The following is a 19,572-nucleotide window of genomic DNA, read 5'->3' as shown; positions in this document are numbered from 1 at the left end:
TATGACAGCTTCAATTAAAAAGATCACTCAGGCCGCACTTGCTTCCAAAGAGTGTTTACCACCAGTTATTTAGACTGAAAGCAGAGAGGCATATCTGTATCAAGATGAAGAGTTCAAATATCAAAAGCAGCTGGATGATGTAAAGTTTATCTCAGTATAATTTTCAACATTGAAAAACTAGATATTGCTCAAGAGCTGATCAAGTTTTCATGACTCCTTTATATCAACCACATTTTAGGTTAAGAAGAAATCTTTCTTCAGTAACTGAGGTTACTGATTTCTCCACTGTTAGGATACCTTTATCTTACTTCCTGTCATTATTCAATATAACATATATTAAGAGAACAGCAAATAGCATGAACTATTTATAGAGTACTTCATGAACAGCACCAGGGTCACATAGGCAGAAACATCCTGGAACAAATTCTCTTTTGGTAATGACTTTCCATATATTGAAGCAGAAAACTGACACTAAATCTGGTTGATATGAACATCTAGAGAACATCTCCTTACAAAATGTAAGACCAACATCAGATTCACACTAAAGGTAGGGTAGAAAATGAGTTTTCATTTCACCACAAAAATGCCTTAATAAGTGTTTAGGAGTTTCAGTTTCTGAGGGAGAAGACAGCCTACCCAAAAGACCATGAAGTCAGACTTGCACAGATGAAGCCTCAAAATTATCTACTCCCCCTTTATAGTACCTTGGGTTTTCCACAGAAATTATGGTGATCAGAGAAGACAAACTTAAATAACAGGATACTGGGTAGCTGTTGAATCAATACTCACAACCAAAAGGCAAATTATGAAACAGATGACAACACTTAATCAAGTAGTCTGTCTTCCTCACAAAACACCTTGTTTTTACTTCTGATGACAGCATTTCAAAGCAAGTCTAGTATTTTTAAACAGGTTTTACACCATATTTATACCCTCTAATATCAACAGCAAAAAGCTGTGTTCAGGCAATGCCACAGTGAAGTTTTGAACAAATCAAACTCTTTTCTCAACCTCTAACATTTTCTTCAATTTGCCTGTCAATTCATGATCTTGGCAGACTCCACCATGCTGCTCCATGTTTCATGATTATTAATTTTAAGCACAAAGCTTGCATTATGAAATCCTGTACAACCTTGTGGTACATACCTGTTGTTCCTTCTGCTTTTCTTGATTTCCCTTGTCCAAAATCATAAAATGGAACAACACTTAGGTCATATGTAGTTTGGGGTTTAAGTCGCTTTAACACTATGCTTGTAGCCGGAGCATTTACTCTTGCAAACATCTGCCTTCCTCCGCTGCGGGGTCGGTAGTACACTCGATAAGACAGGACATTCCCAGGTGAAGGCTGCCATGTAACTCTCATTGTCTTTTCTGTCTCATTGTCTACCGTCACAGTCCTGGCATTTGGTGACACTTTTCAGTGTAAAAATATGGATAAATTTTTACTTTATCATATACAGATATGTATCATATACAGATATATATTCAAATGCATGACTACAAAATTAGTTCTGCCATATTAAAAAATAAAATTGTCCTCTTTAAGATTTGATTGTGGTGAGGACATGGGAATCTCACAGGTCATTGTTTATTATTTTTAATTGTAATGGACTAAACAAATAGAAGTGTGCTTTCCACTACTGAGACAAAAAAGAGGGACGTATAAATCACATGATGACACAGCATAACTGAAAGCTTTATTTAGTCACACTTTTTAGTAATCCCTAAAATAATAGACTCAGCACTCTCAAATTAAAGTGATAAAGTCATTGTTTTTTCATGAACACAATGTCCTATAGAGTTCAGATTTTCTAAGGTTTTACTTTACAGATCTGATAAGGTACTGGTAAATACCTAAGCTGCTGGCTGTTGAACCCTATACAAACTAACCTGCAAATAGAGGTGAGTGACTTTCCAAATGCTTGGAAAATCACTCATCACAACATAGCATATGTGCTGAAAAAAGACCATGAACTAATAAAGCATTTTCTCGACAAATTGCAGCATTCAGCTTCTAAGAGATATTTTCCAGACTGTACAAATGGTATAAATAATCCCAAGTGAACTGACAGGTATGCAATGATGGCTGTCAGCCAAAATAAGCCATCAAGGTTTTGGCAAAGCTAAACCTTCTTGGCTTGGTGGAATAGGTCAGTATTTCACCACGCAGTAAGGTAGGCTTTGTAGTTCCTAGGAACTGACAATTTCTAACTGTGTGTGTACCAGAAAGATACAATATTAGTCTCAGGTCTGGGGCTATTAATAGGCCTGATAGCAAGTTCCCTCAGTCAGAACACAAAGAGTCAGAACAAATGACATGGCTCAGCTGCCTACTTAACCTGGAAAAGCTAGGAGAGCTAATGCTGCTGTGCTCGAGCAAAGAAAGAAGCCGTGGGACAGCAGCCTCCTTTGACTCTGGGGAGTCAGCTCTTACTAACAGCAGCAATCACTATTCTTGCAAAACCTTAAGAACAACTGCACTGGGTCAAGGACAAAGGTTAAAGCAGTTCAGCAGCCTGTCTCCAACAGTAGTCAAAACAGACACTTAGGACAGAGAATAAGAACATGTAAACACACATGATGCTTCCCCAGAGCTCTCCCTCAGGCTTTGTCTTCACATGGCCCCTTTAGGCAAACAACAGAAATGTCAAGCCTGATCCAGGGCATCTCTTCATTCATTCTGACTCCTTTACTTGCCAATTCTTGCTATAAATCAACAAGCCATACTTAGTCTATGTGTTTTTTAACTTTGCCTACACTCTAGGAGAGGCTTGAGCCTGCTTTGACAAATACAACATAATGTTTGGCAAATAAGAAAAAGAAGGGCTCCAGAAAGGTAAATTACAAAATCACCCAGCCAGCCTCAGTTTGAGGACTATGAAGATTGGAAGGGCAATAGCTTGGAAAGGAAACTCATTGATTCTGTGGGAATTTACCCTAACTTTCCTCCCTGCCCTACCCATATTTCCACTAGTTGATTTTCAGCAGCCACACCAAATCTATGAAAGGCTGACTTCAGAGTACTATGCAGACAAAATCATATCTTAACTTCAAAATAATTCTTGCAGAATCCAAACCTATCTGACAGAAGAGATTTTGTGGGTTTTTTAATGGTTCAACAAAATGCCAGAACTAAGTTGAGGTGGCATTTTGGTTTGGGGAAATTTTCAGGAAATAAAAACAACAAAAAAAATAAAGAAAAATAATGTCATTTTTCTTTAAAAAATTATAATTTCATCAAGAACAGAATGTTACAAATAGTAGTAATGTACTACACTTACCATCAGTAAAAGCCTCTCCTTCTACTGGGTCTCCCTCTCCACTGCTGTAGGCTGCATATACTGAAATCCTGTATTTAGTCTCTGGCTCCAAGCCTTCTATCACAGCATCCACTGTATTTCCAGGGACTCTCTTCTCTCCCATGGTATCATCATAAAGTGATTTCCATACTATCCTATAATAGTTAACTGTTCCTGGAGCTGGTGTCCATGATAAGCCAACTGTAGTGTCAGTTATGTCTGTGGTAACCAAATTACGTGGTGATCCACGTTCTGCAAGAAAGAAAACAGTAAATTATCTCTTAAATACAAATAGCAAAAGTTAGCAAAGTACAAATGTAAAAATCAAATGATCTTAAGAGCTAAACCAAAATTTTCCCGTCAGTATTATTTTCATATGATTGTAGTTCCAAGAGAAAATACTTGGATGTTTCAACATAATGCTTAAAGCTAACTTTGAACTAGGAATGATCCTATCCTTACCAGGCAAGATACTTAGCAGTCATGCTTTACACTATGCAAAATAAAAATGGCAGTATTCAAAGACTTGGAATGAAGACAGTGCTTAAATGTAGTGCAGCTCACTTAGGTAAGTTTTACCTCTCAAAAAAATCATTTTATTTCATTCATTCATCTTCATAGTTATGCGTGTACCTTTTTTTCTAGGGTTAAATACTGGGGACTTTACACAGAATCACAGAATCATGGAATCTGCTGAGTTGGAAGGGACCCAAAAGTATCACCAAGTCCAGATCCTGGCCCTGCACAGCACCATCCTCAGGAGTCACACCGTGTTCCTGAGAGCATTGTCCAAATGCTCCTTGAACTCTGTCACGCTGTTTCTGTGACCACTGCCCTGGAGAGGCTGTTCCAGTGCCCAACAACCCTCTGGATGAAGATCCTTTTTCTAATATCCAACTTAACCTTCCCCTGGCACAACTTTAGGCCATTCCGTTGGTCCTGTCCCTGGTCACCACAGAGAAGAGATCAGTGCCTGCCCCTGTCTGCCTTCTCATAGTCAACTTTCCATTGACCGGGACCTCCAGGTCCCTTTTTGTGGCATGGCTTCCCAGCGTCTTATTCCCCAGTCTGTCCATACATCCAGGGTTGCCCATCCCAAGTGTGGAATCCAGCACTTTCCTTACTGAACTTCATGTGGCTCAGGATTGCCCAGCCCTCTAATCAGTGAGAGTCCTCTCTCTGACAACTTTATCTTCTTACTTATTAGTACTAGTATCTTCCAGAGTCCCACTTACCGGATCATCTATTTCATTTTATGTTCACAACTAATTTGCTGTGTGTTTACATCTTGCCACACTTACTGTAGAAAACACTCTCCATCTTTCCACTCATAAGACCTGTACCTCTTTCCTCCCTGTAGTTTGTTTCAGCCAGGTTGGAACAAAGGAAGCAGTTCGTTAGTCTGTGAAATCCACTTGTCAGCCAGATACATGAGTCTCACCTAACACACCAGAGTAATTCCATTGCTTAAAATTGAAGCTCATTGGTCTAAAGTGGTGCAGTGAAAGGAGCGCCTCTGTTTAATGTTTAATGTACATTTACAACATATGTTCAATTTTTGTGTTGCAATGGCTTGCTTTTGATGGCAGGAAAGGAGCACTGACTGGTGGATTTAGTGCAACAACCTCACTGTAGTGAAATCTGCAAAAGGGCTCTACGAAACCAGATCCACATAGACAAAGAAGTACTCAATTCTTTGGTGTGTATTCTCAGTGGTATTTCTCACTGTACAGGACATTCCTGAGAGACTCTTGCTTAGCAAGAGGACTTAAACACTTGGGGTGGCCTCATGGCATCACAGCTAAATTTTACTCTCACTGATAAAAATATATCCCTATATTAATCCTTAGCAGCCACAGGACCAGAATCAAAATTCTTTGAACAAAGAGGAATTCAATTCTTATCCAATTTCCACTACTCAGTCTCATTGCAAGAACAGACCTCACTAAATTCAGAAGCCTGAAGCAGTTTCAGGCTGAGCAACAAGTTGCTCATATACTGTGATTTTACTTCTCATATTCATTTGTCTTTTACTTCCACCACAGTCTGCAACATTTCCAAACACAATCCCACTGAGGCAGACAAGACTATCAGTAGAAAGTTTTGTCTCAGAAATGTCTCATTGCCAGAGCAACTTCATTAAAAGTGAGCCAACTAATCCCACTTGGCTTAATGATAAATAGAAATTAATGTCAACCTATCAAGGATTCATCAACTACACAGAATACATAATCAGGGGGTACCACAACAATCACAAAGATGACTCTTAAATATAGCTAGCAGAACTGGTGTTGTGGGGGTTTTCTGATTTTAATTCGGTCTTAAGGACATTCCATCATGTGTTTCTGGAGACAGTTCTTTTTCCATCCTAACTCTGCATCAGTTCTTACAATTGTACTCTTCAAACCGATTTTTAGCCTCACAATATAAATTACCACATTTTATGGCATCTGCTCTTCAAAAAAAGGTTAAGATATGGAAGTTTTGGTAAAGTTCACTTATCATTTCACAACAGCAATTGCATACAGTGAAAAAGTTATAGTGAAAAGGCCTGATTCAACTCATGCTGCATGAAGTCTCACCACATTCAGTGACTGCATTAAATGAAAGCCAGGGCACAATCTAAACTCCAAATAACAATTTTCCTGGAAGCCTGAAAAAAAGATTTGCCTTCAAAAGTAAATTACACCAATTTTTCTGTCTGCTCTCAAGCTCCTACTCTCAAATCTTGGCTTTTTCATACAATAAAAAAAATATTAAGGCAATCCAAATGGAAAAAATATGGAAAACCTAACTTGATAGAATGCACAGATGTCTCACAATAAAAAGCTTTCTTTCCATATTTTAATGTAATATAAATATACAAGTCACTTTATTTTGGCTACTTTAAAACACGGCTCTGCCACAACATGATTTCAGTATTAAAGTATCTGCTACCACAGCACAATTTTTTGCAAGTCTACTCTTGGATACTACAGCTAATGATATATGTTGGAAATACTGCAAAAATAACTTCTTATTTAAAACCCTTATTGATTAAGTCATTATTGAGGTCATTAAATAACAGAGGAAAATAATTTGTTTGGAATGGACTATAATGAACAGCAGTTACTGTAATATGTTGGTTCTGAAAGAAATATTCTTTGGAACTAAATGTCTTTTTTATAAGGCAAGGTAAAAGAGGGAAAAGGAACTGGGATTCCTACCAAACCACTAGAACTAAATGGAAAATTTTTACTTCAAATGGTTGGAAACTGCTGACAAGACAACTTACCTACTAAGGGAAATTAGACTTTTTATGTGTTACACTGCAACTGAGAACATTTCTTTAACATAACACACTAACTTGATTTGCACTTCACGTGTGAGATGGAAGTTCACTCACAGCTTTTTTCTGCTTCACTTGATCTCCCACAAGTCGGGGGGTTTTTTATCTATTATTAGGGGAACAACTATGTTTAAGATGCAGTCCAACTGTAAGTCTTAAATTATTAGGAGTCCATGAAATATAACCAAAGCTGCTACACTCAGAGTCAAGAAACACATTTATGTTCCACAATAACACTGATATAATGTGGTCACTAGCAAACATACAATTAGAACTATGAAATATTCTTCCCTTGGATTAAAATAAAACAGCTGGGTAACTTGCTTACATTTTATGTACACACAAAAATCTACAACTGTAACTCCTGAACACTGTTTTTTTTATCTTTGGTCAATGTGCTCAGAAATGCTTGTTGAACATCTACTTCTTGGCTGCTTGTTTAAACAGGATGGATAAGGAGCATGAAGAGACAACGCACATCGTAAGAAAGGAAAGTGCTGGCTGGCTGGCCCACAAGCGGCTCTCAAATGCCTCCTGATTTTTCTTGACTTGAAATGAAAGCTAATGTATGTTCATCACTTCATACAGCCCCAAGACAACAGCAAACAAGGAAGGAGTTGGTTTTTGAAAATTATTCCCTAACAGGTATGAGGTCCTATGATGCTCTGGAGCACCTAACCAGCTGGGGTAAGCACAGCTGTAAACCTTGGTGAGTACAGACACAGGAAAACAAAGTGCTTGCAGGGAAAATCCTTGCCTGGGAGAGCAAGGCATTCACCAGCTTCAGGTTCACTTGGCAATTTTTAGCTCAGAGTACTTTTCACTGCCTACAGTCCCCTGTACATCGCTACCATCACTTAGAGCAGACACACTCAAAAATTTACTTGGTAACTTTCAGTCAGGTGCTTTTATACCCTGTTCTGGACTTCTGCAATGTCCACTTTCCATATTAAGTTTTTCCACTGTAGTCTGCCAGAGACACAGTATGATATTAAAGCAGTTTCCCTGTGTCCACTTGGCTTACTTCCCGTAGCTCTCCAGCAATCACTGCTGTTATTGAACACAAGACTGAATCAGCTAAAATTAAAACGTTGACATTTATAAAAATCAAATGTCCTTATTCGAATGGCCTTTCCCCTCAGAGTCATTTACACAACTCCAGCTGATCTCAGTGGGATTTTTACATGCAGTTTGGGCCCAAAGTTTAAACAGCTTTCTGTATGTGTTTTTTAAAACCAGATTTCAAAAATCAAACTGCAGTGGTAAATTCTGAGCAAAGCCATGTTTCATTTAAGTTAAACATAGGATTTCTGTAAGCCAGCATCCTAAAATGTCAGAATCAACTAAATAACCCTTCACTTGCAGAGGCATATACCAAAATATTCTGGCCTGAGTCCTGCCTTGTTTACAATTGGCAAAAGTCAGAAGTATCCCATTGTGTCAGCAGGCTAGGCTGCCACAGCCAAGGATCCAAGTGTATGCATCAGATGAGATGACAGCAGGATCCCTTCAGTGTTCCTCTGATGGTCAAACTCTCCTCAGCATTGGAGCAGGCAGTCACTTGGGTTGGCTGATATCCCTCCCTCCCAAAGAGATTAGAAAGCAGCCCTCAGGCATGTAGAGAGGGGATGTGGGCATGGTGCAGTGGATAGCCAAAGACTGATTACACAGAGGGATCCTCATGTGACCCAATTAGAGTAGGTTTATTCTCTTCTGCAGAAAGGCAAGAAGATGCCAATCAGGGGAGTTCTGACCCAAAACAGGGGGACTTTGGCCAGAACATTCCTGAGTCCCTGATCTAGGACAATGCCAACAAGTGTTCACATTCAGTCCCCTTAATAGTCTATCTGTTTTTCCAAAAGTTATTAAGTTAACAGTGTAGAAATATCTTCTTAATATTCACTCAACCTTTCCTCTGTTGTTTTTTTTTTATATATATTTCATTTCTTAGATAAAATTAAGATAATTTTCCACAGATTATCAAGTCAGTTTCAAATGTCACACTCAAAAAATCTTGGAATGTATAATTTTAAAAATGCATGAAACAGCATTAAATCTCCTGAGGACACTGAGTCCTTGTTTCTCTTAGGATGGAAGCAACACTTCGCAGTCTGACCATTACATAAAATCCCTGTGATATGCTAAAAACCTCATTGTAAGAAAATGTCACTTGAATTTGTATTATTCTGCCTGTAGGAGGTCATTAATTTCTAAAGCATTCTTATGTTACTACAGAAACTGCAAAAAGGAATAATTTATTTACCAAAGAATTACTATCCCTTTTCTGACCAGAAAAGAGCCTGCCTCCAAAATCCCCAAACCTAAATTATAAGAGAAATATACAACAGAAAATCACTTCAAACTGAAAATGACTCAGTCACGACAACTTTTTTTCACATATTGCTTTAGTACAGCCTAATTCTCACAACACAAATAGCTACTCCTCAAACCGGATGGAAGGATTGAGCCCTCTATCACTGAAACAAAGATTCTCTTTCTAAAGGGGAGAAAGCTATGACATAATTATCTCTCAAATTTATCTCCTGAATATAATACAATGTGCCTCTTTTTGTTCATTCTAAAAAGCACAAAGGTAAGAAACAAAATGGGCTGACACTTCTGCTAATGGAGACCAGCAACCTCACTCATGTCAAAGGAACTTTGTCCATTTTTGCCAACAGTGTGTCTAGCCTAGGATCTTCACTGATATAACTGGAAATATTTGGAAATTTCTCAGTGCAAGCAAGATGGAAATCTGATCACTGAATATTTTTCTGGGGGAAAAAAAGTTAAAAATAAACCAGCCTTTCTTTCTAAATTTCTCTGAAATTCATATTTGAAACAGTAATGACTTCCCTGCTTAGAGTCAGTTACTCAAATATTTTTAAAACTTTTCTGAAAACCATATAGCTGCCAGCAAAAGGACACATAAACCAGATCTTCAGCTTTCAGGCTTTTCAGACATGTATTGGGATTAAGCATTTCTGTATAGATTGCTTAATCTAGAAATGAATTTGTTACTCTTTAAGACAACTGCAAATTATGAAAGTTAATCTGTTTAGCAGCTAATGTACAGTATGTTCTTTTCATCTGACAGCATGCATTTGGGCAGAAAATCAAATTCTTGCCAGACTTAAAACCACTTCTCTTATTAAAAAACAGATTAGAAAAACAGTAGCTCTCACAAACTGCTTGCTGTCCGCTGCATTTAGACTCACCACTCTCACCATGTTTCTCATTGTATTTTGGTTTTGGTGTATGAAGACTTGGATAAAGATCATATGATCCCAAGAAATATTGAAATATTGTTTGGAGTGCTTGGTGATAAGAGAAAGACTTTTCCCTAAGACATTCCATGGGTGTTTCTTGCTTGTTCTTCAATCTCTATTACATAATATCAAGTATAACCATCAGTGCTAATTTGTTTAGTTCTCCCAGCTGTCACAAGCCCTGTTCCACCCCAAGGCAAATGGCAGCCTACACTGATTTAATTTACTTTAGCAGTTTCAACAACTTTGTGTGAGCTGAGAGGAATCATAGCCAAAAAAGTATGTCTGAGGAAAATTTTTCCATGGCACCTTTATAGAAGTGCTCCAACCAAAGCTGCCCAGTGATGGATCACCGCTTTTGAAAGTGAGAGAATAAAAGTGGAGCTTTTTCTACAGCACATATTTTGCACATGCAGTTATGTTTAAAGCAGTATGAAATATAAAGCTCCAGAATTTTCACCTCTGGATGGTACTTCATAACTGTAGACAAAATCACCCAGTGACTGAAAGAAGCCATATAAAGATGAGAGCACTATAAATTTCCTAAAATCTGGATTAATGAAGAAGGAAAGCACACTCCTTCAACAACAGGGCAAATACGTTGTTTCCCTTTCCTGCTCCAAAAACACCAAAAGAAAAGAAATAAATTAATTCTCTCTGAATAACAATCACCTGGTAATGGAATAGCACTCTCAGAAATGAGTCATTTTCTGATTACTCATTTGCTAAACTCTCTTCACTGTGTTGTCTGTGAGCAGTTCATAAAATGCTGATCCTCTGGCATGTGTTTATCTTTGGGCTGGACCAGAGAGCTATGCAAACAGTTTATAGAAGAGATTATCTACAGTTACTTGGGGGAGTATTTGTCCTCTCTGTTTTATGCAGAGAAACAATAAGGGCAAGCATATGCTTAGCAAAAAGAAAAACACAAGGAGAAACTGAGATTACCCAGATGGTAAATGATATCAAGTACATTGAATGATTTCTGGATTTCTGTGGATTGATTTTCCTGCAAATCCTGAAACAAACAAGCCACTTCAAAACACTGAAAAATTACCATGCAGAGCAAAGCAGATGAAGAGAGGACAAATTGTAACTGCTCCAAAATACTTTGGAGACAACAAACATAACTGAATGGCCTTCAATGAAAATGCCTGGGCAGACATGTCCGTACAGATCAGGTTAGCGCAGTCTGAAAATTTCTGGGTTTGTTTTCTCTCTGCTGAAGGATACCCTTGTCTAAGTGTAGCTGCCCATGTGAGTTCTCCTCTATATGCAGAACAAAATAAATTACTAAAAGCACGAAGAATGTTTGCCAACATCCTTAATCACAGGAGACCATTTAATGTTTCAGTAAAATTTCATAAACATCTGAGACTTTGGATTTTTCATTTCCTGCCACTTGACTATAAGATAGTTGGAGAAGGTTCTGTATCCAGCTCCTCTTTTCTCACTTTCCTATTAGTGCTGAAATGTTCCCTACACCCAAACTCATTCCTCTTAGGCTACATATCAATTCCATGAACTAGCAACTATCCCAGTTTGAAAAGCAATCTCAAGACTAACTCCTGATACGATGAGCAACCATGGCACCACTGACTGAATAGGTTTGGTGAGAATTCATATGGTGAAGACATCAAGTAAGCCCCATAGGGATTCCTGATACAGGAAAATACTTAAGTGCTCAGTCTCTCTGGGTTGTTGGCAATGAAAAACACACACCACACTATTTTGTTTCTCAGACACCATGGCTCATGGAAAAACGAACTGAAATACTAAACACTTTTTTATGCTTCCTTTCACAGCTTTTTTGTCATTACTGTTGATAAGTTTATTTCTCCAGAAGTTAAGACCTGTCCTATTTCCAGCCTCAGTCAGACAAGTTATTTTAGCTACTCATTAGTCTAGTATTCACTTCATTGACCTGTGTAACTTTTCATCCTCATCCAACCATATTTATTTTAGCTTCACAGCCAGCATGACAACTCTTTTCATATAAACTTCTATACTGAGCTTTGAAATTTGACTGTTACCTTTCAGTTCCAAAATTGCATCCGTTTTGCTCATAATTGTCTGGGTTTCTTCAAAGGTTTTGTTATTTTATCATTCAGTGAGGTAAGATAGGACCATACAGTGAAATACTGTCTTATATGCTGCAACAAATATTCTGAAAACCTTTCACAATATTAGTCAGAGTCTTTTAAAATATCTATGACTATGTTCAAAGAGTCCTGGCCTAATTCAAGTACTTTATTGCCCCATGAAACTGCAGATATGCTGATTTCTGACATACACGGTAGATCTTCCATGAGGAAATATCATGAATTAGGCCTTTGCTGTCATGCAAACAGAAATTTGTATTCTGTTCTTTCTCTTTGATCACCCAGTAAGGACTGAGATCTCTACAATGCTCTTACTAACATTTTATCTAACCAAGAAAATTTAAGAGACAGTTATAATATGAAGAGTAATGTTTTCTGAAGAGCACCCTGATAGGATTTTCAAATCCAGCTGAATCTTCAAAGAATTTACATTTGAGTCATAAAGCTATACATGTCAAAATTATAAGTAATTTTTAATTTGGTTTCCTCCCAGCTGAAGAACTGAATAGAAAATAATTCAGTTGAGTGATAGAATGCTTATTTATTCTTATTTATCCCAAGACAAAATCTGTGAAAGAATTTTTAATGTAATGTTTGAATTCAACTGCTTAGACCAAATTTCTTACAGGAATGTTTCTGTGACCTTTTTAAGTCCAACAACCATTTTAAACACCATGTGTTGCACATAAGCACATTCCTAAAACAGAGGCAAATATTCTTTTAAATTATTTGGCTCTTTAACCACTGTTGAGAATGTTCTTCTTCTTAATAACAATTTAGCAATGCAGAAAGTCCAAATAAGAATCAGAGCCCTCAGGTGGGACATGGTGCAGGGAGCAGTGAAAGGGCTAGATAGTCTGACCTGAGACTGAATTCATTTCTGATGATTTTGTCTTTTGGATTCTACTGTATTTCATTCCCTGTTCCCTCTAGTATGTGTTTTAACTGAAGCTCTAGGCAGTGCCCTAAAAGACTTTTGCTCAAGTTTTATGACAGGATAAAAAGCTAAGCTTACTTCATGAATTTGAAACACACTCGATCTCTTCACATCTCCAGGTTAATAAAGGACCTCTCCTCAGTTTACGGCAAATACACTCAATGAAAATGTTTCCACCAAATTTAAACAGTTAACTTGGTCAACCCTTTCCTAAAATTGGAGTTATGTCCCTAAGGAAGTTAACAATTCAATCTGTTTAACATTGAGACAGAGGCCTCTCAAGATTTGCAAAGGAGGACTGAGGCAATGCTCTATCCACTGATAACACAGAGGAAAAAGTAGGGCAGTCAGGCTCCTATGCCTACTTGGGATCCAGTCTGTTTTTGTTCTGAGAGTGAAATTTGCATTCCTGGATTGACAGTGGCTCATGTTTAGTGGAAAGAATAAAGCAGACTCTTGCCCAATATACACTACAGTTCTGTGAACCTGCTTGGATGTGGAGGTGAATTCAAACTCTCCCAGACTGCACGAAGCCTACATTTTCACACTCCCTCTTCCCTCCAAAAAGGTGTTAGACCTAGGAAGGGACAGCATCACCACCAAGAGGGAAGTTCATTAGGTCCTGATCACCTCTGGCTTTTCTGGAGGATATGGGCAGAATATTGATACCTGGTCTCATTTACCTATATCTCAGCAATGTTCTGAGCAGGAGACAGGTTCTTTTCTCCTACAAAAGGAGCCTTTTGGATCTTGCATGAGCAGTGAAAGTGAGAGAGACAGGAAACTTTCAGCATGAATTGCAAGGTGTCTGATTCTCTGATAGCTGCATCCTGTCTCAGTGCAAGCAGGTCATAGGTAGTGGGACAGGCAGACATTTGGTGTCTAGTGCTCTCATTCTTGGTATAGTCAGTGGACAGAGAAAAGCTCATTTGAAGGAAAAATGAGATCTCAGATGGACTATCTGCCTAATGAAAGTATTTGCCTTTCTTCATCAATCACAGAAGAATCCTAGAAAGTCCATGATGCAAACAGCAGCGCTCAAACAAGTTCAAACTAAATTTTAGTAGGAAGAATTTAGCACATTGCTGAATCATTGGAACTGAATTTTTAAACTATTTTATTTTACATTTTCCTATTTAAAATAGGTTTTCTGGATTGCTTCCTAACCTATGTCATAAGAAAAAAGTTAAACTGATGGAGAAACTAGGAATCAAGTATATTCCTACTGTAACTCTATTAGCATCAATGGACAAGTCCTAATTCCACATAATTCATCTATAAATTGTCGTCAAGTGTTGTGCCTACACAGCTGCAGTGCCAGATTTCAGCAGCACATACACAGAGAAGAGTCACAGTTCCTTTCAAGGCCGACAAGGCAGCTTTCCCTACCCTCTGACAATCTACAGATGACACTGAGAATGCTCACAGAGAATTAGTCTGAGAAATTCTCTGCTCAAAGTCAAAGAAAGAGCAGCCTCCCCTCCTTATAAGAAAGTCTTCGGGCCTGGCTTATGCTTTTGCCAGCATTCTGTTTATGCTCAGCCCCAGGTTCGCAGTTAGAAGCAGGATGTGACTCATTATCTGCATGCCTGAGACTGTATGTTCTTTCTCTGATGCAAAAATGGCCCCTGAACATCTTTCAATCTCAGTGCAGTAGAAATGCTGCAAATTTTCAAATTGATGAGATACCTTAATCCCATTAATTAATCCTGTTACAGTAAGAACAGTCTGCCACTAAAATTGCTTGGAAGATGAGAACTAGAAGACAAAATATTTCACAGAGGCTGGTCTGGAAGTACAGTGAGTTTTGGTTGGTGCTTCTGGCAATACCTTTTTCAAGAGACACAGAGCTCCCCCCACAATCAGTGATTTAACCCACTTTTTTTTTCTTTGAGGACAGTAGGTTTAGAAAGTCCATGTAAAGTAGGAAAGCATCTTTATGGCTTTTTTTATTCACCTATTTACTTCTGCAGAAAACTTGGTGTCCTGGGTTACAATATAGATGCATTCAGTATTCTATTAGCACCAGCTGTGGGCCATTAGCTGCTATCACCTGCTAATGACTCACCCCTGATAACAGACAATGGGCCATCAGGGACCCACCACATGACTCATGGACTTATCTCATCCTATTGTGGGATGCTCCACCCAGGAGGGAGGAGCCAAGCATTCCCACTTGGATATAACCTGGCCTTGGAACTGCCTGAGCTAGCCCTGTCTACTGGGTTCCCAAAGGACAAGAGCTGCCTCTGGACCTTCAGCTGGAGACCAGACCTTCACAGGATCTCCACTTCAACTGAACTACTTCATTTGGACTGCTACCACCACCCTAACCAGGTGTCAGGCTGTATCTGACTTTGTCAGTGCTTTTCCTTGTATTATTTCACTTCTTTTTAATTTTTCCTATTAATTTTAATCCTGATTTGTGATCTCCCACTAGTTTGTTTTCAAACCAATACACTTGGGAAGACACTTTAAGACGCCATAAACATCAGATGACTGTACAGAAACAATAAATAATTACCTTCAAGTGTTTCTCCTTCTCCAGAAAGGGCATCTCCTGCTCCAGAGGCATACAAGGCAGACACAGTCAATGTATACCTAGTGGCTTGGTCCAAGCCTTTGAGCACTTTAGAGGTAGTGTCCCCTTTCACAGTCACTTCCTTAGTTTCCCCTCCTGCGACTGGAGTGTATGTTATAAAGTACTGCTGCACTTTGCCAGGAGCAGCACTCCAAGACAGTGTCATCGTTGACGTTGTAGCATCAGAAACTCTCAAATTTCTTGGATTTCCTCGGACTGCACATGTCAAAAGGTGTTAAAAACAAGTTGAAGCAAGCTTAATCTCTTGGCTTATTTTTCAGATTAACACTACATAGGATTTTATGCTAAAAAATAATTTCTGAATAGGCTGAACCAACATTTCTACAGCATACCTTTACCATAATCTCAATTGTACAATTCCTTCCCCACCCTCCTTAGGCAAAAATGCCCAATAAAGTCATTCTACATAATTTTTTTTCTGTTAAAGCAGGCTCAGTCCTGAAACACTTATACATACTAGCTCCTTAATATATGCTCAGCTTCAACAAACATCTATGTTGAAGTCACTGTCCACAGAATCACATCAAAGATGACCAATGAAATGTGAAATTAACACCTTCTGGTTTCCTAAAGAGTTCTTTTTGGTTATAATTTTTATGTGTCAGTGAAATTTCAACAGTGATCAGGATATTCATACTGTCTGTACTCTCTGGATTTTGTTTAATAAGGCATGATGCACGTTAAAGGATCATGCATTTTCACATCAGTTAAATCTACAGTGATTAACTTTAGAAAATTAAATGTTTTACCAATTCCTTGCTAAACATTCAGAACAAAGCGTGAACAGGATCTGAATTTGCTCAAAAGGTATATAAGGCATATAATTTATATCACTGACAATATGAAGAACCATGAGGACAATTAATTAAACATACAGGTAGATTCTTCACCCAAGTTACCTTGCCATATCAGGTTCAAAAGACTGTATTTTAAAATGAAATATTGACATTTTGATAAACTCAATTGTCTTCAGTTACCTCTCAGCTAGGCTTGGGCAATGTTATAATTCTGTTTATCTGGGATAACACATATGGACTCTATGGTTTATTCTCTTCTCAGAATGAATATGTCATCATGCAGGGAGTTTTTCTCATGCTTACTGCATTCACAGCATTAATCATGTACCTTCATCAGTTTTTGCATATCCATTCAACAAATTCCCAGGCCCAGACTGATACTCCGGAATAACAGATACTTCATATCTTGTATCTTGGATCAAATTCTGCAGAGTAGTTGATCTATCATTTGCTGAGACAGTCACTTGTCTCCTTTCTCCTCCAGTAAGTGGTCTATAAGCAATCCTGTACCGTAGGACGTTTCCTGGAGCTGGAGCCCAACCAACTACAAAGCTATCAGTAGTTTCATCTGTTATCCTTAAGTTTCGAGGAGCACCTTTAACTACAAAAAAACATACACACCTAAGTTGAAAATATTTGCCTTTAGTGAAGCAGTATCTGAAACAAAACCATGCCAACCATTCTGTTAACTCGTCCAGTTTACCAAAACTGCTTATATTGCCCTCTCATTGCTTTAGGGCACACACAACTTTAGTAATTTCTGAAAATTTAGGGTCAGAGTTACATTCAGCAGTGGAACAAAGTCATCCTCAAAAGTACATTCATCAGTTTATACAACTGCTTCTGAAACTGAAGACAGTCTAACTGTGTTTACTGATAACAGAAGAACTGTTAAGTAGAACAGTAGAACAGTGTAAGGAACATTTGACCATAGTGAGGAAACTTCTTAACACAACAAATGGTATAGGTTTCCTGGCTGTGGCCATTTGCTTCTGTACCACTTCCATTTACAGGTGGTTGTTAGATACACCTGACTACACACAGGCAGCTATCCTATTTGAAAAAACAAACAAGGAAAATACAACAGGAAAAAAAAAAAACCCACCAAATTCTATTTCTTTGAATTTTTCCAACAAAAAATATATTCATTGCAATATGAGTTGCATCTAATGTTTAAAAAAGGTTTCTTAACTCAGTCTCTGACTCAAAGAAATAGTTTATTATCCTAGAAACTAAAGAAAAACTGTGGTGAATCCTTTAACCTAGTCTGTTCCTCAACAAAAAGTACAGCAGCTCAGATGAGCACAGTGGGCACACCAAACAAGACTTGACTCTCCAACAGACAAAAGAATCTACTGTACTGCATGCTGCTTAGCAGAACACAGCATTGTCACTTAGGGGGAAGAAGATGGTTTTATTGTTTACTATCTGTATTCCATACGTATTGTTCTTCAAAGCTAAGAGTGGAGCAATTAATAATCCTAGTTTAAAAAAAAAGAAACCTGTTTTCTCTTAATCAGAAACACAATACCCAACTTCAAATCTTTTAAAAGCCTGAAACCAAAGTTAGATGCCAAGAAAGTCATCTGGCTCAAACTGGTAGCTAGATATGCATGGAGAGCTGCTGTCATTTACATGATTGCAGAAGAACTCTTCTCAGACACATTGGGATATCATCAGATCACAATGCTAAAAATTATTTATCAGTTACAACATGGGAAAATGGATTATTTTTATTAATGCTTTTCCTTCTCCTGTCCCTTACTCACACAAGCTCCATGTTCTATCAGCCAAGAGTTTGTCTGCTTTCCTAAGGGAAAATTATGCTTGGCCAAAATATTCTAACTGGTACAGTCATGGAAATGTGCACACTGACAGTGAAACCTCTATCTTCCAAACTTGACATCCAAACTAAACTATTTTATAAGTGTTTATTTCTACCAGTCTTAAGAGGAAAGAGCAGTGAACAAATCTTCATGCTGTTTCTTTTGCTCCCTTGGAACCATTTCTGTCACCAAAGGTCACAAATGACAGCATGGAATAATGAAAAAGTGTGGATCAATATTTTAAAAATCATGGTTTAGAGTAGATTGAGTATTCAACTACTGGAATAGAAAATCAAATTTACTGTCATGCTGCTCCTTTCAATCACCAAAAATGCATCATGGTGACTCTGTCAAGAAAAAGTACAGCTACCATGCTTAAATTTATACCCACTGATCACATAAAACACATACTGACATCAGTGGAAGTTTTGAATCCATTATTGGAGCAGACCAATGAAGTTCTGATAAAAAAAAGCTGACCAAAAACTCAAGCCCCTTTAAGCCTGTTGTATATAAAACAAAATTTCTACTAATGTTAAATTAGATGTACGCATAGCAAATTGCATAGGCACATATTTGCCTTTAAAAGTATTGAAGTCAACATGCATTCCTGCATCACAGTCATAATTATTAAATAGAGTAGAATAGTTCAGTTGAAAAGGACCTATAATGTTCATCTAGTCCAGCTTGAGTCTATATTAATAATTCACGCCACTGAATTTAATATTGAGAACACTTCATTTGAAAAGAGGCCACTGTAGAGAAACATAGCATCCATCCAATATTCAGCAAAATGAAAGTCCAATCTTAGCAACTTAATGTTTGCATATTATGGATATTACTGGAATTTTAAGTCTTCACTGAATGCATTGAGATGCAATAACATTTATTCTCTTCCTGCATGGCAGTACAGCTTCTCAGCCATAGTTGGCTGTTCCTCATATACCCATTCTCCAGCTAGGCAAATTCTTATTTGAACATATGACTCCCTTGTGTCTGAGAATAATGGGAATCCTACCTTCTAGGGTGGTTTCCTCTCCATCCAAGGGAGGACCATCACCATCTTCATATTCAGAAATCACACTGACTGCATAAGTAGTTTCAGGTAGTAAGTTTGTGAGAACTGAGCTAGTACTTGAAGCTGGTACTGAAACAATGAATTCCTCTCCACCGACTGCTACTTTATATTTAATGAGATAGGACAAAACCTCAGGTCCAGCAGGAGACCAGCTCACTTTGAAACTCTCAGATGTTATGTCAGAAAAGACCATGTTCTTTGCAGGTACATAAGCTGTATGGAAATAAAAATGCACATATGAGGCATACTTGCTAGAATACTTTGAAAACAAAATTTCTAAAATAATTTTATTTATTCTAATTGAACAGGTATTTCATTGCATGTGCACAGTATT

General features: G+C 37.9%; 1 protein-coding gene across 1 annotated transcript in view; it reads right to left on the bottom strand.

Moving 5' to 3' along the window:
- Positions 1-19,572, bottom strand: part of COL12A1 (collagen type XII alpha 1 chain) — a 100,405-nt gene that overhangs the window by 62,608 nt on the left and 18,225 nt on the right. The window contains 7 exon segments of the mRNA XM_085056489.1: positions 1,147-1,300; positions 1,302-1,354; positions 1,357-1,413; positions 3,282-3,551; positions 15,460-15,732; positions 16,663-16,935; positions 19,179-19,451. Coding sequence (XP_084912615.1) covers positions 1,147-1,300; positions 1,302-1,354; positions 1,357-1,413; positions 3,282-3,551; positions 15,460-15,732; positions 16,663-16,935; positions 19,179-19,451 — 1,353 coding nt within the window.

This window comes from Lichenostomus cassidix, chromosome 3 (genome assembly GCF_008360975.1).
Source record: "Lichenostomus cassidix isolate B80296 chromosome 3, HeHo_3.0, whole genome shotgun sequence".
Classification (NCBI taxonomy): Eukaryota; Metazoa; Chordata; class Aves; order Passeriformes; family Meliphagidae; genus Lichenostomus; species Lichenostomus cassidix.
This window is presented reverse-complemented; position numbering and strand designations above follow the sequence as displayed.